General features: G+C 43.3%; 1 protein-coding gene across 2 annotated transcripts in view; it reads left to right on the forward strand.

Annotated features, from left to right (window-relative positions):
- LOC148015915 (transcriptional adapter ADA2-like) overlaps positions 1-26,828 on the forward strand; it is a 45,860-nt gene extending 19,032 nt beyond the window's left edge. Inside the window, exons 4-13 of one of the 2 annotated variants that reach the window (XM_087664040.1) lie at positions 15,507-15,572; positions 15,663-15,788; positions 15,896-15,971; positions 20,141-20,210; positions 22,747-22,790; positions 23,465-23,614; positions 24,043-24,277; positions 25,291-25,510; positions 25,913-26,230; positions 26,485-26,828. In XM_087664040.1, the coding sequence (XP_087520166.1) occupies positions 15,507-15,572; positions 15,663-15,788; positions 15,896-15,971; positions 20,141-20,210; positions 22,747-22,790; positions 23,465-23,614; positions 24,043-24,277; positions 25,291-25,510; positions 25,913-26,230; positions 26,485-26,697 (1,518 nt within the window). In that variant the 3' untranslated portion in view covers positions 26,698-26,828. Of the gene's footprint in view, positions 1-15,506; positions 15,573-15,662; positions 15,789-15,895; positions 15,972-20,140; positions 20,211-22,746; positions 22,791-23,464; positions 23,615-24,042; positions 24,278-25,290; positions 25,511-25,901; positions 26,231-26,484 lie in introns of those variants that run through there. The other variant, XM_087664041.1, reaches the window with a different exon arrangement.
- The last annotated feature ends 354 nt before the right edge of the window (positions 26,829-27,182 follow it).

A 27,182-nucleotide genomic window follows, 5' to 3' on the forward strand; every position in this document is an offset into this window, starting at 1 on the left:
GGGCCACCAAATTACTTTGGTAGTGGCACTAGTTTCCATGCTGTGATGGGTTAGGGACCACATATGGGGATGTATGGTACAACTCCTTATGGTATGTAGCAATCAATGCATGGTGTGCAAGGCTCAATGTATCTAGGTGTGACTCATATGGCCAAGTCTTTTGTGCCAAAGTTCCATTTGTGAATGAACTTCAGCCATAGCCAAGAACTTGCCAGGTAATGCTTTACAATGCAAATAATACAAAGTCCCCCTTTTGCTCCCTTTACAATTAGCATAGAGCCCTTGTGGACCTTCCAAGATCCACCACCAAAGGTAGTAAAATACCCTCTTGCATCAAGTTGCCCAACTGATAGTAGACTTTTCTATATGCTAGGTACATATCTGACATCTTGTAAAATCAACTCTTGGCCGTTTTCAAGGGTCAAGTGAATGGCACCTACATCCTCTATCTCACATGCATAGTTGTTGCCCAAGTAAACCTTGCCTAGGTAACTTGCAATGTATTCAGAAAATGACTCGAAAGAGGGAGTAACATGAAAAGAGGCACCGCTGTCCACTATCCATGATTGGGACAGCCCATCATGAGTTGAAAGTAAGGCATCAATTACCTCCTTTTTGGTGATGTGCATATCACTTGTTGTTGCCATAATATCTACATCATTGCATGAGGCTGTAACAAGTATCTCTTTAGTTTCAGGAAGCTCTTCAATGACCACACTAGATGCAACATTTGCCTTTGCAACTTCTTTTGAGGAAGAGCTGCTATCGTCTTTCTTTTCATCCTTCTTTTTCTTTCTGTGCTATTTCTTTCTTTCTTGCTCTTTCTTGTAGTATTGGCAATCGGGCTTTTTATACCTTTTACTCCCACACTAATAGCAAGTAACATCTTGCTGTTTGCCCTTGCTTTTACTCCTACGTTTGCCTTTATTTGTTGCATTTCCCCTCTTCTCTGACCTGCCTCTAAGATGATAGGCTGAACCATTGCTTTCTCCATTGGACTTTTTTTTGACCTCCTCATTGAGTATAGAGCCCCTAATACCATCAAAGGTTAAAGCAGGGTTGTTGTTAAGTGAAACAACCAAAGAATCCTAGCTATGAGGCAAAGTCATCAACAAGAAAATAGCCTTTAGTTTATCATTGAAGGCTGGCAAACCAAAGTCCTGCAACTGACTCAAAATCCCTGTGAAGGCACTCAAATGCGCAGATGTTGGCTTAGACTCATCCAACTCCATGTTCACAAACTTGCACATGATTCATTGGAGTTGTATTTTCATAAGCCTCCTTTAACTTTTTCCATATACCATAACCCTATCAAGACGCTTAATGTCTGTAAGTACATCATCATACACAACCATCTTAATGTATGCAATGGCCTTCTTGTTGAGTTTAGCCAAATCAACATGTGGCATAGCTATAGGTTTAGTTTCCAAGAGAGCATGATCATAGTCCTTGAGAAGCATTAAACCTCTTGATTTCAAAGAGAGATTTAGTGTCACTCCTGCTAGAAGCATTAGTGGCCATTTTTCAGCAATGCACCAAAAAACCATATTTGAAGGTATAAATCCCAACAAGTTTGCATCCATGAAGGTGTTGAGAAACCCTTCACCCTTCACCCGCAGTTTGCGTTTTTGCGTTTTTGCATTTTGTGTTTAGGGTTTGCAGCCCCAAAAAGGAGCGCCACCCTAGATTGCTTGTGCCTATTTATAGGCCACTCTCATTCATTCCGTATGGTTGATTCATTCAATCCGTCATCTCTTCTCTCCAGCCTCTCCACTACCCTCACACCCCTGTAAAGAAATACTCTTGACACAGAAGCACAAATAACAATCGTACGACAAAGCACAGACTGATAAAAGAACACAGTTAGGGTTAGGGTAACTCAGAGACAATGAACACAGAAAATAACTAAAGTGATATAATTTCTGAATATACAATGCTCATGCAACAAACACACTATGCAATGAATGGATACTGAACCTCGAACTCCTGTATCTCAAGGATCAAGGCAGGGCAATGAGCTGGAGATTGTGTCGTACTCCGAACGGATCCCGAATCGCAGCAAGGCAGTCTTCGGACGTCGAACACCAGCAAATGCAGCAGTGAGAAGGTGGATCTGATGTGGACGGCAGTGAGAAGAGAGAAATACTCTAAAAGCAGGTTGTAGGAGAGTGAAAGACTAAAAAAGTAGGTTGGACAGCTTGCAGGAGAGAGAAAATTGCCAAATGCAGACTAGACAGCGAAACGTAGGAGAGAGAAAACTGCTAAACATAGGAGAGAGAAAACTGCCAAACGCAGGCTAGACAGCTTGGCGACAGCTTGCAGAAGCTGGGAGACAATTGGAGGAGAGAAAACTGCCAAACACAGGCTGTAGATGACGTGGCAGACAGTACAGCAGCAGATTTGTGCAGGAACAGCAGTTGCCTGGCTGGGATCAGCTGCAAATTGCGAGAAGAGGGCTAAAAATCAGGTGCCAATTGATGTAGACAGCAATGGACAGCTTTGATTGAGATGTCCTTCGCGAACAGGGTGTGGGCAGCAATCTGAAACACCTGAAATTTGCAAAAACGAGATTGTGGGTTGAATGGAAGGTAGCATACGTATTTATAGAAAGTTTGGGCCCTCCCAAGTGAGTTTGAGCTTATGGGATACAAAAACTCTATAGGATTGCGTTTCTTTTAAATAAACAAGGTTTCTTTATTAATTAAGCAAGTTTTGGGGTTGTTTAAGTAAAGCTAATGCATTTTTAGCTCAACATTCCCTCTTAGACCCAACAATGGTGCCACGAGAAAAATCTTTTATGCCAAGGCGTTCCATCCCAAAGCAGCTGCCCAGTGGCCTACTAAGACTACAGAGGCAATGGGTATCCTATCAAGGGAGCCCAAGTGATCACCCTAGAGAGGACAGGGCATCGGAAAAAAGGTGCACGTTGGTTGCCCAGTGGCCAACCAAGCCCTACAAAGGCGGATAGAATCAACTATGGACTGCTTTTTTTTTTTTTTTGCTTTTAAGGGCTTTTTTTTTTTTGGATGATTGATTTAGCATTAAGTGGGGGTTCAAATCAACTTTTGTCCTATTGAGTATCCATGCCCCAAACGAGAGAATGATAAAAGATGGTCAGACCCAAGACCTTCACAAAAGAAGCATACTATCCCTACCATTATTGGGTGTCAGTGAAGAAGGAAAATGGTTGTTGGTATAGAAAATATGTGAAGCAAGCAAGACGAGCAAAGCAAGCAAGCAAGCTAAGGAAAAAAACTGCCTTGGAGACTGCCATGGGAAATGCCACGAATATGGTGGATCTAGAGTTGACCACTCCAAAAGACCGAAAAGGGATAAATTCGCACAGATGCATGTTTACATGAACAGAATGCCAATGCATATGGGGTAATGCAAAGGGTGATACAAGATGCATGCTCACGCAAGATGCAATGCAATGGTGTCACTTGGACAGTGCCCTCGCAGGGGAATTGTTCACTTGCCCTAGTGTCCTTTTACAATCCTATTACCTTGATAGTGCGGATGAAGTTACAAAAGTCCGTAATATAATAAATAAATGAATGTCTAAAAAACGGTAAGCATCATCATTGTCACTATCAAGAGTAGAAGCCACCTCCTCTCAAACTGGAAGGGAAAGCAAGAGGGAAGCATCCTCTCCCTGTCAAGCTGAAGAAGTAGGGGAGGGTGTACCCAAACCGATCCTGGGTAATAGGTACTGAAGAACTGGCCAGTTGACCGCTTTGGTCAAAATATTTGCAAAATTGTCGGATATAAGCACAAACTCTAGGCGGATAGTGCCTAGCTTAACCTGCTCTTTGGAAAAATGGAAGTGGACTCCCGCGTCCCGCGTCAGTGGTGTAATGATCGCATAGTCCACAAGGGCAATGACACTCTGGTTGTCGTAGTAGACAACGGTGGGAGAGTTGCATGGGAAATGAAGTGCTACTAGTAAACTCCTCAAGTAGATGGTCTCGGTGGTGCCATTGAAGAGAGCTTGGTACTCAGCCTTGGCTGTGGAAGCCGCCACCGTCTCCTGCTTATGGCTTGACCAAGAAATGGGAGCCGTGCCCAAGGTTAAAGAGGTAGCTGCTATGAGAATGCCGGGTATCGGGATCTCCTGCCCAATCAGAATCAGTGTACCCCTGCAAACATAAACCAGAACCATATGTCAGGCTATAAGAATAAGTACATTGTAAATAATGCAACACACAAAGATATGCAATCCAATGTTGTGAGAGTGCGCAACGGAAGAGTAAACACGAACACAGAGGGAGAGAGAGAAAGCAGAAAATGAAGGAAGAAAATCTGCACTGACTGAAATGAATGCTGAATACACTGAAATGGACTGATCAGTCCCTGCACGCAGCCCGAAGCGTCAGTGAGGGCACCAGATCAGGCTGATGATGACGGCAGCACTGAAGATGGAGGAAGATGACGGAGTCGGAGTGTGCACTTGCCAAAGAAGGAGGGAAGATGATAATACAGCTAACTGCCAAGTGGGAAATGACTATAAATAGCCAAAAAACCCAAAAACTGGCCGACCTGAAATTTGAGGCCATAAATATGTCCGACCAGCATTTAATACTGGTAAAATGCGAGGAATGCTCAGAAAAATCCCAAAAAGGGTGGACAATGTACGGTAGGTGAGGCAGGCTGAAGAATGCAGAAATTGCCCCGGGAAATGCACATAAAATCCCGACTAGAGGAGAAAATGCACTGAAATGCAATAAACTGAGTGCTCTAGAATGAGCTACCTCCTCTGTCAAAACGAGTGATAGACAAGCCGGAGCTCCTAAAGTCCTCGTCTGACTCAGACTGAGGCTCACAGGCAGGAGATGACAAGGCATGACAAACATGACTGCTAACACCCCCTCTCAGATCTTGGATGTGGTGGAAGGCCAAGAGAGAAACGAATCTTGGGGTGGCAAGAGGAATGCCAAGGTCGATGAAGTCCGTCGATGAAGAAACTCCTCGCCATCTTGGGAAGCCCCCTCTAAAATAGTAGGGGCGAGGAAATCCACAGCCGCATCACCAAGATCGTCCCCCTTTGAAAGGGATGGGGGGTACGAGGGAACCACCGGAGGAGAGGGTGGGGGATGGGAAGGAACCTGTGGAAAAGAGGGTGCACAAGTGGAAATGGGTGTAGCAATAGATAACTGCCTCGGGGGTCCCTACGTAAGAGAAGGGGAATGGAGCCTATAAAGTCCGCTCTCCTGCCAACCTGTCACAATAACAGCCCCTGTAGAAGAATCCTCAATACAAATGGCCTGCTCAGTGAAGGCAACCCGGGTACCAAGCCTAGTAAGGCCATAGACTGAGAAGAGTGGAAAGCTCAAGTCAGGAACATAAAGAGCCTGGGAAAGGGAGCTCGACGCGCGGTCGGGAAATAAAGGCAAAGTGCCAATACCACAAATAGGCACCGAAACAATGTCACCAACAGTGACTGAACCCTCAAAAGGGCATAGATCCTGCAACAAATCACCTCGGGGAGTCATATGACTAGAAGCTCCAATATCAACCAGCCAAGGCCTCTCAGGAGATGAGGCAACCACTGAAGAAGGCTCCTCCAAGTCAACAATATGAAGGAACACTGACTCATGGGTAACCGCTGAAGTAGAGGTAGAAGGCTCAGATGTTTTAGCTCCATCCTTCGCTCCTGGATGAAGGTGAGGGTACTTCTTCCAACATTTCTCCTCTGGATGTGTCCCCTTCCCACAGTATGGGCATTTAGGCTTCTCCAAGTTAGAGTCAGAACCTGAAGAACTCTCCTGTCTTTTAGCCAGTGACTTTCCTTTCTTTTGTGTCCCCCCTCTTGAACTTGCAACAAAAGTTGTGATGGAGGTGGATCCACTGGCTACCTCTTTGGCGCGCTCATCATGCTCCAAAACAAGCGGGGCAAGCTCCTCCCATAAAAGCTTCTCACGGGTCCTCGGGGTAAGAAGGCTGGTGTAGAAGACATCAAAACGGGGAGATGGCAGCTTAGTCAACAGAATCATGGCCATATCCTCGGAAGAGATCATCCTGCCAAGGGATGCAAGCTCATCCCTCATGTCCTCCAACCTGTTGATATGATCCTTCATGGAAGAAGAATCATCAACAACGAGCATCCGTAATTTCTTCTCGAGAGTAATCCGATGGGCAAAAGTCTTTTGATGGTACAAAGAAGCAAGCTTTGTCCACACTTCCGCTGCTTTCCGCAACTTGCGCACATGCACTAGGACAGAATCCTGTAAGCTCATAAAGAGGAAAGATCGAGCTCGTGAGTTGAGCCGATCCCATAAGGCCGCACGATCCATCAATGATCCAACGGTGGGATCCTCCACTGGATGGGAAATAGGGTGGGTAACAAACTCCCAAAGATCGAAGGTATCAAGGATACACTCCACCTTACACGACCAAAGCGAGTAGTTGGAACCATCAAGCCGGTCTTCTTTGGGCAAAGAAGGGAGTACAGGCACCTGTATAGAGGGTGCCATGGAAGGCATATGAAGGCCAGCAGAACGAGCCTTCTGTGAAACATGGAGAGAACGGGAAATAGAGGGATCTCGGTCAAATGGGCTAGGTGACCTCCGGTCGTGGCGTGAACTAGCACGGAAGTCTCTCCGTCTCTCAGAGGAAGGAATAGAGACCTCATTCTCTGAATCAACAAAGAACTGGTGATAAGACATCTTCGTATATATCTGCAATCACCAAACAATCTGCAACCAACAGGCAGTCAAGATGGAGCCGCCTATGTCAGAAAAGACCCAGAAGATGCTGTCGCCTACAAGAGGAGAGAGAAAATGCTGCCGCTTGGAGAAAAAAACTGTCGCCTATCCTCCAAATGATGACGCCATCTCCTCTGCTGATGTTGACCACCTCCTGTTGGCTGCGTTTGATGCAAACGCAAGCTGCAAACACCTAGAAAATTGTTGCCTACTCCTCCTGATACTGCAAAACAACAAAACGCAGGTATGGAAGGCTGTGTTTCAGCCTGGACAGCACCGCCAAGGGCTGGAAAGGAGGGAAGAAAGGCTGCACTTGGTGGTGTCCTCTGCAATGGAAGCTCTCCTCTGTGCTCTCAGTTAGGCTCTGATACCATGTGAGAGTGCGCAACGGAAGAAGAAACACGAACACAGAGGGAGAGAGAGAGAAAGCAGAAAATGAAGGAAGAAAATCTGCACTGACTGAAATGAATGCTGAATACATTGAAATGGACTGATCAGTCCCTGCACGCAGCTCGAAGTGTCAGTGAGAGCACCAGATCAGGCTGATGATGACAGCAGCACCGAAGACGGAGGAAGATGACGGAGTCGGAGTGTGCACTTGCCAAAGAAGGAGGGAAGATGATAATACAACTAACTGCCAAGTGGGAAATGGCTATAAATAGCCAAAAAACCCAAAAACTGGCCGACCTGAAATTTGAGGCCATAAATATGTCCGACCAGCATTTAATGTTGGTAAAAATGCCAGGAATGCTCAGAAAAATCCCAGAAAGGGTGGACAATGTCCGACAGGTGAGGCAGGCTGAAGAATGCAGAAATTGCTTCGGGAAATGCACATAAAATCCCGACTGGAGGAGAAAATGCACTGAAATGCAATAAACTGAGTGCTCTAGAATGAGCTACCTCCTCTGTCAAAACAAGTGATAGACAAGTTAGAGCTCCTAAAGTCCTCGTCTGACTCAGACTGAGGCTCACAGGCAGGAGATGACAAGGCATGACAAACATGACTGCTAACAAATGTGACATCGTAGGTGCTGTGAAATACTGACTGAGTATGCTAAGTGAGTAAGCTAAATTTGGCCTAGTATGAATTAACCAAAGAAGTTTTCCTACAACAGAGCGATAGGTATGTGCATCGAAGGGCTGTCTTAGGGTATTCTTCGACAAGTGGATAGTAAGATTTCCTATCTTATCATCAGGCGTGTGTGTGTAGGCACGACACCCGAAGACTTTGAAGTGAGAAATGACAAGCCGAGAGCCAAAAAATGCCTTATACGGGGTCTTTTGAAGAAGAGGCGGAGTCAGGCACCGATTGAGGATGTACACCGAAGTGTTAACAACCTCGACCCAAAGGCGCTCAGGAAGCTCTGTTGCGAACAACATAGAGTGTGCCATTTCCATGACTGTCCGGTTCCTACGCTCTGTGACTCCATTCTGAGAGGGGGAGTTAGTAGAGGTGAGCTGGCGAGAGATGCCATGCTTCAGTAGAAACTCGGAAAACTCGTGGGAGATAAACTCAACATTGCTATCACTCCTCATGTAACCAACATGATGTCCAGTTTGGTTATGAACCAACAGCACTCAAGCAGAAAAATAGATGAAAGCATTTGACTTATGCTTGAGGAAGTACACCCATATGTATCTAGAATGATTATCCACTATAAAAAAGAAGTATAGCACACCATTCAAGGCGGCAGTGGATGTTGGTCCACAAAGATCAACATGAATCAATCTAAGAGGCTCCTCAACACGATGTGTGGACTGTTGAGGGAATGGGGTACGGTGTTGCTTTTCGAGCTGACAAGCTTTACAGACATCACGAGCTAGTTTTAGGCGGGGAAGGCCCTTAACTAGCTCACGGCGGGATAACTCATAAAGAGAGTCATAACCAATATGCCCTAAGCGAAAGTGCCAAAGACGCTCATTGTTCATAGGCTCCCAAGATGTGGCTAATGCTTGGAAGCTGTGGAACATGGAGCTCTTGGCTGACGGCTCGGTCAAAAAGTGAGTCATGTGGTGAAGGCCATTAGGGTGTGCCTTACTGCGAGCAATCACTAAACTAGTCTGAGAGTCAAGGATCTCGATTGTGGTTGTTGTAAAGAAAACTGCTCGCCCCAACTGGCAAAGTTGCTGAACAAATAACAAGTTCACCCCAAGTTGGGGGACATGGTATACATTGTCGAGCGAAGCCAATCCGGAACATTGTCAGTGCCAAAACTGATGCAAGTCTAGCAAGACAAGCCTTAGAAGAAGAATAATTGCTTGGATAAGGACAAGGAGGATGATAAGGAGACTTGGAAGAAGGATTCCAAGCCTTTAGGAGCAATGACTACTCCAACCTCATTAGTCTTTCTTCACTCAAGATGAAACCAGCCTTCCTTCTCGGATAGGGTGGTTTAACCTGATTAAGCACTTAATTACAGCAATCAGCAAATGAACATAAACTGAAATGCGCACTTTACCTTCATAAACTAGGACAGTGGACACCCTGTTGGCCCCAAAACTGGCGCCCCTTTCGGTATTTCTTTAATTTCAATTGCTAATGGATAAATTACAAGCCGAGATTTCATAATCTCCTTGGCTGATTCAAAAGCCCCTTGCTGTTCCAATAATTAGCAAAGCATTCGGGCAAATTGCCCCTTGATTTTTACCCAGGACTTGCTCTAATGGAACCCCAACTGGTCAAATGATGCCCCAAATTCACAATAGATGGGCTGGCATCTAAAATCCTCACAATTCCACGAATTTCCGGTGCTGATTTCAGTGTACAATGCCTTTGACTGATGGCACGGGTCCCAAAGTGGCTGCTAAACCCTAATTACTGCTGTAATTTAGGGTTTACAGCAGTAAACTCTCTGTTGTCCACCAAATTTGGCTGTACTTTGCTACCAATGGCTGAGAATTAGTGAGAATGCTTGAGCATAGACTGGAGGAGATGAGAGAATGCTATAGAGAGAGAGAAAATCAGCTGAAATGTATCTTTTGATTCGTAGCTCTGATGACAAATCTGATGGCACCAACAACTTCAAAAGGGGGGTAAAACACTAGCTTGGCTGGCGAGCCCTCCTCTTCTACCGCCGCCTCTCTTGAGGCGGAAGAGAAAACCTGCTGCTCCCTGTCCTGTTGCGGCGCGCGATCAGTCGTCGTCGCCTCTCAGAGCCAAATTTGATCACCTCCTCTCCCTCCACCAAGCTCAAAATGGCTGCAATTCAGCTTCCACCACCCTCCAACAGCCTTCTCCCTAGTTGCATGGGGAAGTTTTGCCAAGTGGCACCCTTCCTAATGCATTTTCAGCCATTAAATTAATTTTTCAGAATTAATTAATTCTGAAAATTAATTTCAGTCCTTTTAACCCCGCCCAAAATTAAACACGCCCATCTGTGATGAAATTGGCTAGGTCATTTACAACTTGGAGTGGTTCCCAACCTCTGTTGACCCTTAGACTAGTATTACTTAATTAATTAATGCTAGTCCCTAGTGTCACCACTGACACTTAATGGCCAAACAATTGTCCTAGGGTCCAACTTGGCAGCGACTGACCACCAAAACCTAGTTAGCATAACTTAACACAACTTTTACCTTTAACACCCATTGCATCCTCGGGGTCCTTGGCCCGTTCCCATGAAATTATTGCCATGTGCATCACATGTGCTAAACAACCTTGCACATTTGATTAATAACTTAATCAAATGTTACTAGCAAGATTAAAGCATCTCAAAATTTCACGTCCCTGTGACACAACCAACCCCCTCTGCTCAGAATAAGGCTGTGATGAGGATTTCTTGTGGACTTGATCATGCAGCCTTGCGTAACGCAAGAACTAGCACTCAAACTCGTAGAAGGTTGGCAATCGAGGTTGGGAGATGATGTGTTGAATGAAATGAAAGTATTTTTCGGGCACCTTATTCAGGAAGAATGTAACCCGATCGTCATTTGACTTTGGAGAGCTAGTAGTGGCGAACTCGGCAAGTAACCGCCTATATTCAGCTAGCTTGATTTTTAGATCATCCCCTTCCTTAATAGAGAACTCTTAAAGCTCAAAGTAGAGATTGATACGCCGAGTATGATCACGAGCCGCATAGTGGTCGAGAAGGTGACTCCAATGCTCTGATGTGAGCGGGAAGTGTTGCAACTGAGAGTGAAACTGAGGAAGCAACCCCTGCATCAGCTCAACATTGGCTGTGGCATTGCGGGCTCTCCATTGACCGATGTAGTCAAGGTGAGCTAGTTGAGGGTCCGGCATAGGCTCTAGACCAACGACGAGGTCCCAAAGACCCCAAGACTCAAGCACTCGTTGCATGAAATTAGACCAAGTGGTGAAATTTGACCTGTTAAAAGGGTCTTATCCGTGAAGGCATTCTTGGCCGTTGCAATAGGAGTGGTAGTGCTCGGATATGGATAGTGTGTAAAAGTATAGTGTGGGTAGGATGGGGGAGTAGAGTACACTTGGGAATGGGCCCCAGAGTATCCACCAGGCATGCGAGTAGTGTGCAAGGTGGATCCATAGGTAGAGATGGCCTGATTAGGCATGGGCATGGTAGCCACATGAGAAACCCAAGGAGGTGGGATGGGGACACAGGAAGCAGATGGAATCCTTGCGTAGGTGTAACCCAAGGAGAGTGTAAAGACGCACCATAAGCTGAGGATGGAAACCCCTGCGTATGAGTGGGCATGTGAGATGTGAAGCTGGGGATAGCGAGGGGGATGCCCATCACAGTCGACCCATGAGTTATGGGTGTGCTCATTTGCTGAAAGGTGAGAGGCACTGTGTTAAAGGGTGGCATTCCCCCTAACGAAGTACCATGGTGCAAAGAGGTAGAGAATGGGATGGAGAAGGAAAAGGTGCTAGGAGCGGAGATGGAAGATCCAACCCCTAGGGTGTGTGATGCAGATGTGGAGTATAATCCAAGGTTTTAGAAAGATGATGAGAGGTGATCGAGGTGTGATCTAGAAGAGGGTGAGATGGGAGGGAAGTGAGAAGTGTGTGTGATATGCTCAAATGAAACAAAAGCTGTAGATGTACCTGAATTCCGTCTGCTTCCTGAGCCCCTTCTATTGAAGTTCACATATGCAAAGCCATCCGGATCTTGTACCTCAAAAGAAGAAATAGGTGAGGGTTTTGATTCATACAACACAAAAGAATTGTACAAAACTGACATTGGACCTGGCTGAGATGATGAAGATGGATCGCCGGACGTTTCGAATGCCGTATATCCTCCATGATCAGAGATGTGGCGAGCCTCACCAACCCGTCCGAATGTGGTAGCAAAACTGGTAGGAGGGGTGAAAACATCACCTTACTTGTTGCGATAGTACTCCTCAAAGTCCTCTGTCATGTTAGTGAAATCTAGTGAAGGTGGAGTGTCGTCCTTCTCATCGAGTCCATAATGCCGTCTCAGGGTCTCCAATGATGGAGAAGCCTGTTGAGACATCATAGGAACTGGAGAAGGCGTTTGGGACATTGTGATTCGGTTACGAGTCGTATTGTGTGCCTCGCACAAAGACTAGCTCTCCACAATATCCACAGGATACTCTTTACAAGAGCACCGGCTGTGATACCATGTGAAGAAAACTGCTAGGGTTTGCACTAAGGACACACAGAGTGTATGACCACGACAAAAACACAAAGAGACAGACACAGACACAGACACAGAGGGCAAAACTCAAACCCTAAATGCAAAACTCAAAACTCAAACACAAACAGAAGAAGGGAGAGAGAAAACACAACTCTGAAGTGAATGAATGCTGTAAATGAATGTAAGAGTGTACAATGTGCTCAAGGGCAGAGCAATGTCGGAGTGTGACGTCCACCGGAGATGGATCCCAAGTCTGTGACCACCAGTCGAAGTGCAGGAGTGCTGAATAGCGAATGGCAGCAGGTTGGTCACCAAAACGCAGCAGTGTACCGCCGATCGGAGGTTGGAAACTATGCACAATCTGCTGTAAACAGCAGGCTGAAACAGTGTCTGATGTGACTGGTGATGACTGGATGATTAAATCGCAGCAGATGATGATGTCACCAGCAGCTGATGCTAGCATGGATGAAGGCGCTAGCAGCAAGAGCAAACACGGATGGAGTGGCATCAGTCTTGAGGGCTGGACAGCCACGTGGGAGGAGGCTGATGGCTGAAATCTGCACGTGTAGTGAGAAACCTGCACAGACGGAATAATGGCTGAATGGGGGCAGCCTGTGTATTTATAGATGTGGAAGGGCGCCCCAAAGTAAAGGTTTCCACTGAACTCTCTTGAACCGCTCCCTGTTTGAGGGTTTCCACTGAACTCTCTCGGTAGGGATAAGAGCAATTGCCCTTTGTTTTTGGACATGAATTGATGTTGGTTTGCTATGGCAGTTATGCAGATCCGAAGTGCAAGTCTGAATTTACTCAGTTTGATAGTAAATTGGGTGTGCAAAGATAAGAGCGAAGCACTGGGATTGATGCATGAACAAGGCTGAGGCTTCGTAAAGCATATCGGATCGGTTTGGAATGAAAATTTGCATATATCACACATTGTTTGCAGTGGGCAATGTGGGGCTAGATTTTTACCTCTAATGTTACTTTTGAGAGTCAATTGGATTGAGGGTAGCATGTATTCAAATGCTTACACTTGTTAGAGTATGAATGGGTAGATTTGTTACGCATTTGGTCGAGGTTGGTGAGAGCAATTGAGGACACTAGTTGGAGATAAGTTTGGGCTAATTCAAGAGCAAGGCACATGGGAATTACTAGAATCAAGAGAGTGCTAGTTCCGGATGGCAAGTTACTTATGATTTGTGCAAGCTTTGAATAATGATAAAGAAATACCAAAAGGGGTGCCAACCTTTGGGGCCTATTGTGTGTTGTCTACCATGCAAGAGCGTTTTAGCTCTCTTGTTTAGCGAGTCTTTTGTTTATTTGCTAATCTATTTCATGTTTGTGCAAGTTATTGATCATTGCCCTTCGGATTATTTTTGAAGGTTGGTTCAAGTTATTCTTGGTGATGCTGTTCCCATTGGAAAAGTACTCAAGAGATTCTTGGTTGAATGGTTGTCAATAAACAAAAAGCACTATATTCCAATAGAACAAATTTAAATACTTTTGAAAATGAAGCTGATAAACAGATTATCCCTGCTTTTCTAGAGGAACCAGGTTTTCAGCATAACATTAGGATTTACAAAGAATTAAAGCATTCTTTTTTTTGTTTTAAGATCCGATGAATTAATTTCATCTATTCTTATTGGCAATTAAAACGAGAATAGATTTGTTGATTATTTCAATTAACAATATTGATCAGTAGATTGCAACAGTTTTAGAACTCTTGTTAGAATGAAACCAATCCGAAGTTCTTCATACCCAAGGAAAAGATGCAACGAAAAAATTGGAATATTGATTTGGAAGGGATGATAGGTGCGGAAGTTCATTTTGGTCACTAGACTCATAGGTGGATCCCCAACATGTCACCCCACATTTTTACAGAATGCAAAGTTATTCATATTATTAATCTAATTCAGGCAGCTAGTCTCATATCTCAAGCTTGTGACTTTCTTTGTGATGCAACAATGGAGGGGAAAGAGTTTCCGATGGTAGGTACTAAATGTCAAGTGGCTGATCTAGTAACATTGGATGCAAGATATCTTGACATCACTTCATGAGCAAAAAATGGCTCAGCGGTACAAAACTGAATTGGTCCAATACAGAAATGCATCTTCATAGATTTAGAGATCTGCAAGATAGCGAAGATACAGGAGAGTTTGGACTCCCGAAGAAATAGGCCTTGATCTCAAAGAGAGAATTGGTTTGGTTAGACAAGTATCTAAGTGGCATTCAATATATGTTAGACTTGCCTAATAGCATGATAATCACTGATCAACACGAGCAATCAATTGCCCTTTAGGAATGTACCATTCTAGGTATTCTCACAATTTGCGTCGTTGATATGGATCGTGATCCGTATCTCATGGACATACTGATCCCAGGTAATGATGACGCTTGATCCTTGATTCAATGGATATTAGACCAATCAGTATTAACCATTTGTGAGGGTTGTTCCAAGTTCCAACTCAAAAATCTCACCCAGAATTAATAGTAATAAGGGTTAATTGTTGTTCTAGTTATTTGAAGTAGTAGTCGCTTGTTTTGGAAGCAAAGGTATCGTGTGACCTACTCATGGGTAGAACCTAATCTTTTTTTTACCCCAACTCAATCTCGCAACACTTTGTATCAAAGTGTATCTTCAAGTCAAATAATTGTTAAAAAGAGGGGTTAGTATGTATCTTGAGCAATTGCTAGTTAATAGAATGGACAACTTCTACCAAATATCAAACATTGAAGTGGGTTAACATTTCTATTAGTAAATAGGAGATTTTCAAGTCCATGCACAGGTTTTCTCTTGGATAGTGATTGTCATCTTATTGGGTCTATCCATTACAATTACTCTTGATTTGCAAATGATACCGACTGGTACTAGGCACCATGTCTTGGGGCACCTTCTTCCTTTCTAGTTTGGATGTCTCGTCTTTTCTAGTTTGCTTCTATCCTTTGCTAGGTTGGACCATAGATGGTACAGCCTTCCTTAATGTAGCAAGGCTCTTACCCAAGGATAGCATGTGTGATGTGTGTGATTGCTTGGCCCCAAACTCTTTTGTGTGTGCCTATGATTGCATTTTTATGTTGGTTGAACTTTTTATTTGTCTTGTTTTGGAAGCAATTATTTGTTCTGATGACAAACATAACTTCTCAATTGCTTCATTGTGCATTTTTCAAACACATAACCAACAAAATTGGAAAATTTACATCTTTTGCATTGCCATCTTTGAAATGTTGACAGGACAACTTATGCTTCCCCCTTATCCACCCAGATTGGAATGCAGATGAGGAAATACTATTGCTTGAGGTGGTTACATTTGCATCAAGATTGCTTTGGGAATAAATGTGTGTTAAGATGTATTTGGAAGTGGTGTTGCTAAACTTTGTTGATGTGCAGGGAGTAGAGATGTATGGTTTAGGTAACTGGGCAGAGGTTGCAGAACATGTGGCAACAAAAACAAAAGCTCACTGCTATGATCACTACATGACATCCTACATGAATTCTCCATACTCACCACTTCCGGTATCTTGGATGAGTATCATACTTACCAAGTTTCATTCGTCACTACATGGGTGCAACATGTACATATTCAAGATTGTCTCATCTATTTTCTGGGTCTTTGATCTTAGGACATGGTACGTGCACATGGAAAATCAAGAGCAGAGCTTTTAGCCATGGCAAAGACACATCCTGAGGGGAAAAAAGGTGGTCTGTGATTTTGTTTCTATTAAATCTTTGTCATTTGATTTGGTTTGTTTGCATTAAATAGGGTGGGGGTGGAGCAAAGACATGTCAATCTGGCTGCTAAGAAAATAGCATGGCAGAATGAATATGTGGTCGTAGTAGGAGCAGTGTTTGGGATCATGGTGTGAGGCCTATAGGTATTCCCAAGTTCATGTATGAACTCAGAGATGGAATGAGATTTAAAAAATAAATGAACTCAATGAGGAAGCAGAATGTGTGAGGTGTGATACAATGGATGCTTGAGGAGTGAAGGGCTCAGTTTGTGTATGAACAACTACATGACTAACAACTGAACTCAGAGATGGCATGGGAATTGAAAAAATATATGAACTCAATGAAGAAGCGGAGTGTGTGAGGTATGATACAATGGATTCTCAAGGAGTGAAGGGCTGTCCAACAGCCGGTGTCTCTTGAGCCGACGTCTCTTGAGGGAGCAGAGGGACAAATCAGAAAGAGAGGAGAGAGAAACACAAAGGGGCTGGATGACTGACAGCAGAGGGAGAAGATAACGAAGATGATGTGATATTCAGCAGTGGCATAGTTATGAGGGGGGGTTCATCATGTCCTCAACTTGGGGTACTTGGCTTCATCATGCAATCTTGATGGGGAAAATGTGTTGACGAGAGAAGAGATAGATTCAAATAACCTTGGTTTGCCTCTGTGTAGAAACAATAGTATGACTCTTGAGGGCTGAAGGATTTCTCATCGTAATCACTGTTACATCCTTGGACATTTGAATTGACGCTAGTAGCATTGGTCACAGTGGTTATGAAGTGGTTTAGTGTGAAAAGTGTGAACAATTCTACTAGGGCCCATCTAGATGTCCGAGGATGTAACCACCACCTTGTATGAAGTGCTTGCAGTGCAAGAGGGACATGCATGGGGGCAGCAGTTTTCCATTAAGAGCCCACTCTTCCACAAAGCCCATGACCTCTTCACGATTGATGTTGACATTGGGAGACGTGTGATAGGAACGGCTAGATTGCTTGGAGCGATTGATGGCAATGGGACAAAGTTTTTACACCCTTGGGCAGTGGTTTAAGGGTGTCTAGCAGTGGTTATGAAGTGATTTAGTGTGAAAAGTGTGAACAATTCTACTGGCGCCCATCTAGATGTCCAAGGATGTAACCACCACCTTGTATGAAGTGCTTGCAGTGCAAGAGGGACATGCATGGGGGCGGCAGTTTTCCATTAAGAGCCCAAGCTTCCACAAAGCCCATGACCTCTTCAAGATTGATGCTGACATTGGGAGAGGTGTGATAGCAACGGCTAGATTGCTTGGAGCGATTGATGGCAATGGGACAAAGTTTTTATGCCCTTGGGCAGTGGTTTAAGGGTGTCTTGCAGTGGTTATGAAGTGATTTAGTGTGAAAAGTGTGAACAATTCTACTAGCGCCCATCTAGATGTCCAAGGATGTAACCACCACCTTGTATGAAGTGCTTGCAGTGCAAGAGGGACATGCATGGGGGCGGGAGTTTTCCATTAAGAGCCCAATCTTCCACAAAGCCCATGACCTCTTCAAGATTGATGCTGACATTGGGAGATGTGTGATAGCAACGGCTAGATTGCTTGGAGCGATTGATGGCAATGGGACAAAGTTTTTATGCCCTTGGGCAGTGGTTTAAGGGTGTCTAGCAGTGAGAGAGCCCTAGGAAATGTCAGGCAGTTTTCTAGTGTGCCTGGAGATTGTTCAACTGTGAATGGGAAAGCTTGCCTGTTGCTTAACATATTCACCCATCTTTTCTGCTCTCTCTCACCACATTTTCCCTGGCTAGTGTGTTCCTTGGGGCAGCATCAAACATCTAGGAATTCCATCCCACAGTTGCCTTAGTCTTTCGGGAAGGTGGTCTCTCTTACTCAGTACCAATAAAGGTAGGCAACCCTACTTGTTCAGTGGGCTCCAAGTCTCGCTATCAAGGAGGAACAAACAGTAATTGCAAGAAACCTACCATCTGGAAGTGTAACAAATAGGACGGGAGGCTTTCTTGTAGTAGGGTCAAGGAGATGGATAGCACCCTTGCCATTCTCTAACATTTTGCTTCTGCAAACTGCAATTTACAGCAAAGGGGAGGTGGAAATCCTTGTGTCACAGGCAAAAGGAGGATGCAGATGCTTTTTTTCACTTGCTTCATAAAAAATCTACGAATCTTTCCTTTCTCTCTTGTTACTAATGTTTCAAGTTTGGCTATTTCGGCCAGCTTTCTTGGAGCGGGCCATGGAGTTGGCCTCCACATGTGAGAAGTGGGAGTGATAGAAGGCTGGTCATTGTACCCACAGTAGTGCTGTAAGACCCATGGATAGAGGTATGTGTAAAATGCACCAGTAACGGGAAACTTTTTCAGCTGCCAAAGAGGAGACACAAGCTGTGAGAAGAAAACAAGTGTTACACGAGAATTAGGCATATTGCCAAGGGCTTTTATAAAATTGGACGAGAAGGGCTTGCCTTGCAAAGTAGGAAATAGTTACCACCCCTTGACAATGAGGGGGTTATGTCTACCACATGTCAGGTTTGGACTAGTGGTATCCCACACACTTCCTCATATACTTATGTATAGTTAGCGAACAAGTGTGAGTGCTAATCATGCATATACTCGAGGCCTTTAGTAGACTCATGACCCATGACCCTGGTCACAAGATGTAGCACACTTATCACTGATTTTATTATTAAATCAGTTAATTGTGATCATCTCTGCCATTCCATATGTATGATATTCACAGTATCCATATACATTATAATAACAGAAGCAATGACAAAATGGCCTAGAGAGCCTGCACCAACAGCAACTAATCAGTATATGACTTTTTCGTAGGTTTATTAGTTAAAACAAGATAAGAAGAGCAATTAAGCTCCAAGCTTGGCATCAGACTCCCATAGGAAATTGCATGACTTTTGAAGCTAACTGTGACAAGCAACACCACCCTAGTTTTTTTTGGCAGACCTTCAATGACAGAAGAAGTATTTGGATGTCCAAGGATGAGCAAAAACGAGCTGGGGTTTCCAATTTTATTCACCCCCTGGTTTTAATTGAGTTTATTGCATAAAACATTTTTTAGAATTAAGGTTCATAATTTAGTGAAGTCATATACTTAGGTTTATAGATAATCAGCTCAGTTTTAGGGATCAAGTTACTTGGTCACCCAATTTGGTAATGACATATATATAAGCTGTGCCTACATGCAAATTTGTTCCTCCAGTTCACCACCATGTGCATATGCATAGTGGTTGTAATCTCCACCACCTCTCTTTTAATTGCCACATGGCAGATGCATTGATGTCACTAGGAGGTTCTCAAAATACTGTGCTTGTAACTCTCTCTGGCGCAAATTCTGCTTAAGTGATACTGTTTAAGTAAATGGAGCAATGTTACACTTGACCTTATTCCTCAGGGCTAGGGTATTCTATCATACCTACAAAAGTCTTAATAAACATTTGCCACTTGCAGGTCTCAAACATGCTAAATGTATGTATTACACGAAACAAGTTTTTCCTTAGAGAGGCTAGCTTCAAGGCCTATAGATAGAAAGTAAATCTCATTAAAGTCCTGCAATTACACACAATAGTAAATAAAACCCATAATCAAGAATTTGTATTTTCTATTATGGCTTCATGGAAATCTTATTCCGGCATCCTTCCAGTCAACTTTCTTACTTTTTCACATGGTTGGCATAGCCAACTCTCTAACAACACATCTTGTTAAAGCTCACACCCCTCCAAATACTAGCCAAGAGAACAGGCAAGAGCTATCCTGCATTTTACCTATGCATACATAGTGCATGGCATCTATGATCTCTTACATCATATCATACTTGGTGTCATAACATAATTTGCAGGTTAGGTTTTGTGATTCACTGCTCTTACTAGAGTTTTACATGTACAACAAAACTTAGTGTATACACCACACTAAACTGTAATGCATTTATGGTGTTAAAAAATTATCATTTCATTTCATTGTAAATTTAGGAGGGAAAGAGGGGGAGGGAGGACAAAGACATGGTGTAGAAGTGTTTCTTAACAGGGGATGATCTGTACTTGAGGGGGAGGCCTTATTTGTAGCTGCTTTTGAGTGTGCTTTAACTATTATAAAGTATTGCCTTTTTTGAAATGTGAACTTGTTTTATGGACGTGTAGGTCTGATTGGGGAAGGAACAGTGTTGAAGCTGCCAAAACAAGAGCCTTCAGTCTCACCTGCTAGAGTAAAGTATGGACTCTTTGCTTCTCTTGCTGTCTCACACACACATCCACATACCTCCTTTTTGCACATGGCAGTGCTTATTAGAATGTTTGAAGAAGCACTTTAAACTTTTAATTCTTTGTTTATGTATTTGTTAAGGACTGTAGATAAAACCCTTATGACACAAGCCACCACAAGCCAAGTGAGGCTTTGTTTCATCGAGTGCAGGCTTTTCTTTGACAAGCACATTGCACAGGCATTCATAGAAACTAACCACCAAGTGGTTTCAACATGATAAATGACATGCACATTGCACAGGCTTCCATAGAAATTAACCACCAAGTCGTTTCAATACGACCAATGGCAGCCACAAGCAGCCTTTTTCTTCTCTCTGCTTTATTAAAAAAAGAAAAAAAACCAAACAGAGAATCCACATGCATGTGTGCACAGATTGGCAAACAACCTATTATCTAGGGTGGGTGGGGTGATACGCTTCTTAGAACTATCTTGAAGGAGGATAAGGGTGTCAGCCTAGCAGCTGGACCCTGTTATCAAACAGTAGGAGTTTCCATGAGTGGCAGCTTGGATGTAAGAGGATCGAGCCTTGGATGAGCTAGATTGCCCTTTGGATTGGGACCTGAGAGAGTGGTGTTGGCTAGCCTTCTTCATCTCTGAGGTTTGTGTGTGTCTCTTCCATTGATACAAGAGGATGAGGAGCAAACATTTGGGCAGAGCATGGCATTATAGTGTTAGCAGTTATGATTTTTATTCGTTCATTCCTTTGTGTGATCTCCTGGTTGTGATTCCACTCTGGGTGAGATGGGGACATTTGGAGTCTTGGCACTCTCTGTCTGAGTCATTTTTGTCCAGTCTGTCACTCCAGGCCCAGCATCATGCTTCCCCGATTTTTCCTGCAGTGACCATTTTTCCCAGCATCACAGGTCCATTTTCATCAGGTTGCATGTGTCAGACCTGTAGATTAGGTTGGCTGGTTTTGCTGGCCATTGCCTATCTAGGCAGCTGGGTATTCATTCTCTCATTCACTTGGTTTATTGTTAGCTTTCTTCGTCTGCTGTTGTCAGCACATCTCTTCCCTCTGCTGCCCAGTCCTGCTCCCTCAGTCTGGTCATTGCTACACTTGTGCAGGGTCTCCACTCCTTGTATGCAGTCATCATTTTCAGCATTCGCTTCAGGTTGTGTTCTTCTTTGCTTTGTCTTCTTTCTCTCTCATCGTGTTCAAGTTTTGCATGCACACTGACATATAGAGCCTTTTCAAGTGTGCCTTCTGGAAGTGCCTTATGTCAGTGGAGAGGATGGTGTTCACCATTTGGCAGCAAGCCTTCCCTATATGGCACTTGTGAGGCTGCTGATAATTTGGGCAAATCTCTAAGTGGGACACCACGAGGTTAAGGACCTGTCAGCTGGAGAAAGCCATCAAACACCTGCTTCCAATGGCCCAACCTCAATGATGAATATCATTACTTGCATCCCAGCCTCAAGCAACGGGCACCCTTGGCTGATGGACAGCAGCAAAAAGCCCCAGTTGATACAACCCAGACTTGGTGCTGTCCATGAAGAATCATTTAGGTCCCTCTTTGGACCAATTGGGTCTCTGTCCTTGGCCTCCAGGACAGTTGGTCTGCTGTGAGCTCGACTTTGCAGTGGTTGACTTATGCTCTAGTCGAACTTCTGGACAAAGCCAATGAATACTTCAATGTCTCTTCACACATTGCCTCGTGCATCTTTGACAAAACCTGTCCTGTTACATTTGTGCTAGCCAAGTACCACACTGACTTAATGGTGATCACTTCTCATTTTATGCCACCTTCATAGAGACTTTGTTGTTAAGAGGTGCTAGGGTTAGCTATAGGGCAACTCTAATCACCTGCAGGAGCTCAGATAATTTCCTCCGCACTTTGGGGAGACACAACACGTTCTTCATGTGGCAGGGTTTCTCCTGAAATAGATCTGTACCCCTCCATCAAGGCTGCTCTCTCGATGCCCACCTTGATGATGCATGAGAGAGTGGTGTGATCAAGGGTGGAGAAGCCTTGCTGGAAATCTGTTCGCTTTTCGGTTTTCACTCCTTGGGGGGAGGAGGGAGGGGTGAGTGGGTTGGGGGGTAGGTTGTGGGGGAGAGTGCCAACAAGCCAAGAGTCCAGGAGTGGTGATCACATAGTGAATGTGCACTATAGGGCCTTGAGTCCTATAAATGGGGCTGGGCTGCCCTAATCCTGAAGTGCCCTTAGTGCATTTGCACTAAGACACTCTATGATCATTGTGACTAATGCTACTAGTGCCCATCCGGATGTAACTGCATGGGGGGCGGCGGAAGGTAGGGGTGTGCAAGTAAGTAGGTGGGTTGAGTCGTTTTGTCAAACATTAAACATTAGTACTGCAATGTTTGTGTAAAACCACATTCTGTGAAGTGTAGTTGTGGACATAATATCAATGATACATGTTGAACTTGAGGTTGACTGACTGATTTCTTTTTGATGTCATGAAGTAACTTAATGCTCTTTATTTGCACTATATCTAAATTAGTGGCCTTTTGACTTGACAGAATGGAAGAGAGGGACACCCGATCTCCATCTGGTTTCTCTGTTGGTATGTGATCACATCTATAGGCTATTTTCTGTGCTACACATTCAAGTCATCTGTTTTCTACACCACGCTTGAATCAAATGCCTACTTCTTGTGATTGATTTAGCAGCATGCTCGAATCCAACTAGTTGTTTTGATTGATGTGACATGAGCATTTTCTCATAAAGAAATGTTTGTGACGATCATCTCTAATGGGTTGAAAAGGGTTAACATACATTGGTAGCTCCCTTCAAATCTTTTTTCTTCTACATCTCCAGCTGTATGACTGCTGTTTGTTCACATTCTTCTCTTTTATTCGTATGGAAGTACAAAATTTAACTCCTATAATCACATGCAAGGGGTGGCGTATGTTAGTTGGTCAAAAAGGATCATTATACATTGGTACCTTTCTTCAAATCTTTTTCTTCTACATCGGCATTTCTGGCTGTTGTTAGTTCATCCGCTATCCATCCTTCCCATGTGCTGGCATATGGAAATACAAGTTTTTACTCATTGAATTATATGCTAAGTGTGGTGCATGATACAACAAATCTTTTTAATCAAATTGCTACAATATGGGTCCAAGAAGAAGATTAACGTCGTAGTTTCTGAAAAATGGCTAGTTCACTATATAACATGCTCATACAGCCCAAAACCCCGACCATTTGTGATCTCTTGTTTAACATGATACTTGCCAGGTTCTGGAACAGAGGGAGAGAAGGGTGATGGAAGAGCATTTGGAGGCAAATCTTTAAATGCGACCAGTAATGTGGCAGGCATAGATAAAAAGCCTATTGTAGGTGCACAAGACAAGGAAAACTCTGAGTCTGCTGCAGTTGGAGGTGAAGGTAGAGTGCTGTCTGTGTCTTATTGTCATCATCATGACAAAAGTGCTTGATTTTGTTTTATTTTGTTTGGTTGCTCTGACTTGGCATTGATTTGGAACTTGTTACAAAAATAATCTGGATGTATGTGAATTCTGAATTAATTCAAGGTGCTTTAGTACAGAGTACATAACATTAAATAGGTGTTTAGATACGTTCCTTAGTTCTTATTGTTCTGCTTCACAGTACTCCTAGTAATTCAAGCACTTCAGATGATTGCTGACATTTTCCATGTTTTTATGTGGAACTACTTTAGATAATAGTATGCTCACATCAATTCAGTGATTAATGCTAAGCGAGTTAGTTAAGTGTGGATGTATAGTGTGAAGCATTATAGACAATCTTTGTTCAAAGAAATCATGTATGTGTTCTTATCTATCAAATGCCGACAGATGGAGGACCAACTAATCGTAGCATTGGTGGGAAAAAACCCAAACCATTATTGGACGATAGTAATTCTGGGACTAATTATTTGGAACAAAGTGGCTTCAATCCAAAAAGGCACGAGTTTGATACTGAATACGACAATGATGCTGAGATTCCTCTGGCAGAAATGGAGTTCAAAGAAAATGACACAGAGACAGACCGTGAGCTTAAGCTTCGCATGTTACACGTCTATTTGTCCAGGTTAGTTGTGTGAGGTAGCTGATGGGGTTGCACAGAGCTATCAAATGAATTATCTAGTTAAAAAAAGTTCTAATTGCTTGGATTTCTAGTCTTTTAAAGGTAATACCTTTGCACATGTTCCGTGACTTTGAGTTCATAGCTGAAACATACTCTACATGTTAATGTAAGATTTATAGTGAATAGAAAATTTTAAAGGGGACCTTGTTGTGGTAGTACAGATATCTCTCAGCAAGTATCCTCTCCTGTGGCAAGTCTCATCACAGTGTGCATTGCTTGCTAATTCATCATCATTGGGAAAACTTGGTTTTTGATTGGCCTAAGAACGAATGTATTTCTTCCTTTTCTTCATTGATGGGAAAAAAGACCCCCATGAAAGCAGAGTGCATATTCAGGTGCATGCTAAAAAGAGGGGGAGCTTTTGGGTGCTTGATAGCTTCATTACAAGCAGAGCTCTGCTTCATGCCAATGGAACTTTGTGTGAATGTTTCTCTCAACGGTTACAAATGGGCACATAACCTCTGCATATATGGGAAAACATTTTTATGTAGTGGTCTGGTGTATCATAAACGGGAATGAAGTTTAGTCATCTTTTTGAAAAGCCTAAAGAGTTGCAGACATACAAGGGATGTTACAACCAAGTGATGGGAGGTGGTTTACATCCTTGAAGGGTTCAGGAGTCGTGAAACTTCTGGTTGTAGTTGAATTTGAGACTTTGAAGTCCCTGAATCCGAGCTTGTGCTAGGCCGTGCAGTGAGACTTCAAGATTTCTGTTTGCAAGTTTAACCTAAAGATTAAGAGACATCAGCATTGTTACAATCAAGTGGTGGCAGATGGTTTATATCCTTGAAGGGTTCAGGATGCTTGAAACTTTTCATTTTAGTTTAATTTGAGACTTTGAAGTCCCTCAATCTGAGCTTGTGCTAGCCCTTACAGTGAGACTTCAAGATTTCTTGTTTGGAAGTTTGAACTAATGATCCACTGACATCAACATTGTGAGAATGTTTTTTGGTCAGATTGGATGAAAGAAAGCGGCGCAAGAACTTTATTCTAGAAAGGGGCCTTCTAGATGTAAAGAGGCAGCAAGAATTAGACAGCAAAAGGTCAAAAGACGATCGTGAACTTTACCAACGAGCTCGGGTATTTATGCGATATCATACTACAGAGGAGCATGAGGCTTTACTTGAGGGGTTGAGCCTGGAGCGGAAGATTAGGCAACGCATCATGGATTTGCAGGTAATTAGCAGTACTCAGTCAGATTTTCATTTGGTACCTCCCAAGGTGTTTTATGCAACCTGAAGCTATAATAGACCCATTGGCATCTGCCATTAGTTAAACCTAGGCCATTCTTTCTTTCTTGGGGGCCACAGTCTGAGTCTTGGGCATTCATGAAAAAAGAATGACAGCTGTCAATGTGGCAATTTAAAAGGGACTTGGTGTGTTGAGCTGAATAATGAGTTTTTGTGACCTTTCTATCTATGCATGCATCTTGTTAGGTTGGCTGTATTAAGACAATTTCGCACAACCATAGTGAGTTATTTTGGAACTTCTGGTAGAAAAGTTTCAATTATTCAGTAAAATGCAGTCACCAGTAACATCTAGTAATAAATTGACTTATTTTTGGAAGGAAATGCTTAGGAATATCGGTCGGCGGGTTGCCGCACATTAGCTGAGGCTGAACAATATAAAATGGAGAAAAAGAAACGAGAGGAAGCAGGTTTGCGGAAAGGCAAGGAGAATCCAACACAGTCTACAGCTGGAAAGAGCCTTCCACGTGGCAGTAAAAACTCTGGCAAAGAGAAGAATGATGCTGATGTTGACACCTCAGGCAATCAGGCAGAGAGCCAAAAAGCAAGAGTTGGATCAGGTGCGCTTGGCGGCTCCTGCAAAGATCCATTAAAGCTTGGTACCTTTGATATCACGGGTCTGCCTGGAACAAGTCTGCTATCCCATACTGTAAGAGCTAAAACACCCCACCCACCCCCCACATCTCAATCTCCCTTCATTTTTTTCAGTCCTACTGTTGTGAATAGAGTATTTTATATTTCTGTGACTGTCTTTGGCTTTTCCTATCCGTTACATATCACATGACTATTTTTATTGTCAACTGGTTCTCTTTAGATCATCAGTATTCCATTTTCTCATGTACTGACATAAGATTTTAAACATTGATTTCTTTGCGGTCTTGAACATGTGACCCATATTTACAGGAGCAACAGCTGTGCTGTCAAAATACTATATTCCCTGCAACCTATCTCAAGATGAAGGAAGTGCTTTTGTTAGAGAGTCTGAAGAGCGGTCAGATCAAGCGATCGGATGCTTATCAGTTGCTCAAAGTAGATGTGAGGAAAGTGGATTGTGTCTACAATCTGCTGCTTCAAATGGGTTGGATTCAAAGTGATGATGTGCTAACTTCAAGTTAGAAGTTCACTAATGTTGGTTGAAAACAAATCCCAAATCAAAAGTGATGGCTAATCTTCCATCATTAAAGGGGTGAAAATTTTACCCCATGTAATCTCAATATCAGAAAGCTATATAATCAATGTTGCTGATTCTCGTATACAGTTTCTCAAGTGTCTCAGAGTGTTCTCATTAAATAAGCTGATAACACACGAGTACTAAAAAATCTTTATGTTGATATTTGAAAGTTGTTATTTAAATTCAAGTGCAGAACTTGGACCTGTGGAGAACCCTTCAACAGGCTGTAGTTCCTCAACAAGAAGTACACATGTGAGCATTTTGTGAGGATGTCCTTGTTTCCAGTTACCGAGTGCACTGGAACATGATATTTGATTATTGCTGAAAATTTGTAGGAGTGGCTTTTTTTTTCAATTACAGCCCAACATTCCCTCCTCTCCTTGGCCGTGTATTATTCCACACCATATACAAGTGGTACATCAAAGTACGT

The sequence above is a fragment of the Lygodium microphyllum genome, chromosome 23 (genome assembly GCF_053477565.2).
Source record: "Lygodium microphyllum isolate KBCC chromosome 23, Lygodium_microphyllum_v1.1.10, whole genome shotgun sequence".
In the NCBI taxonomy this organism is placed as follows: domain Eukaryota; kingdom Viridiplantae; phylum Streptophyta; class Polypodiopsida; order Schizaeales; family Lygodiaceae; genus Lygodium; species Lygodium microphyllum.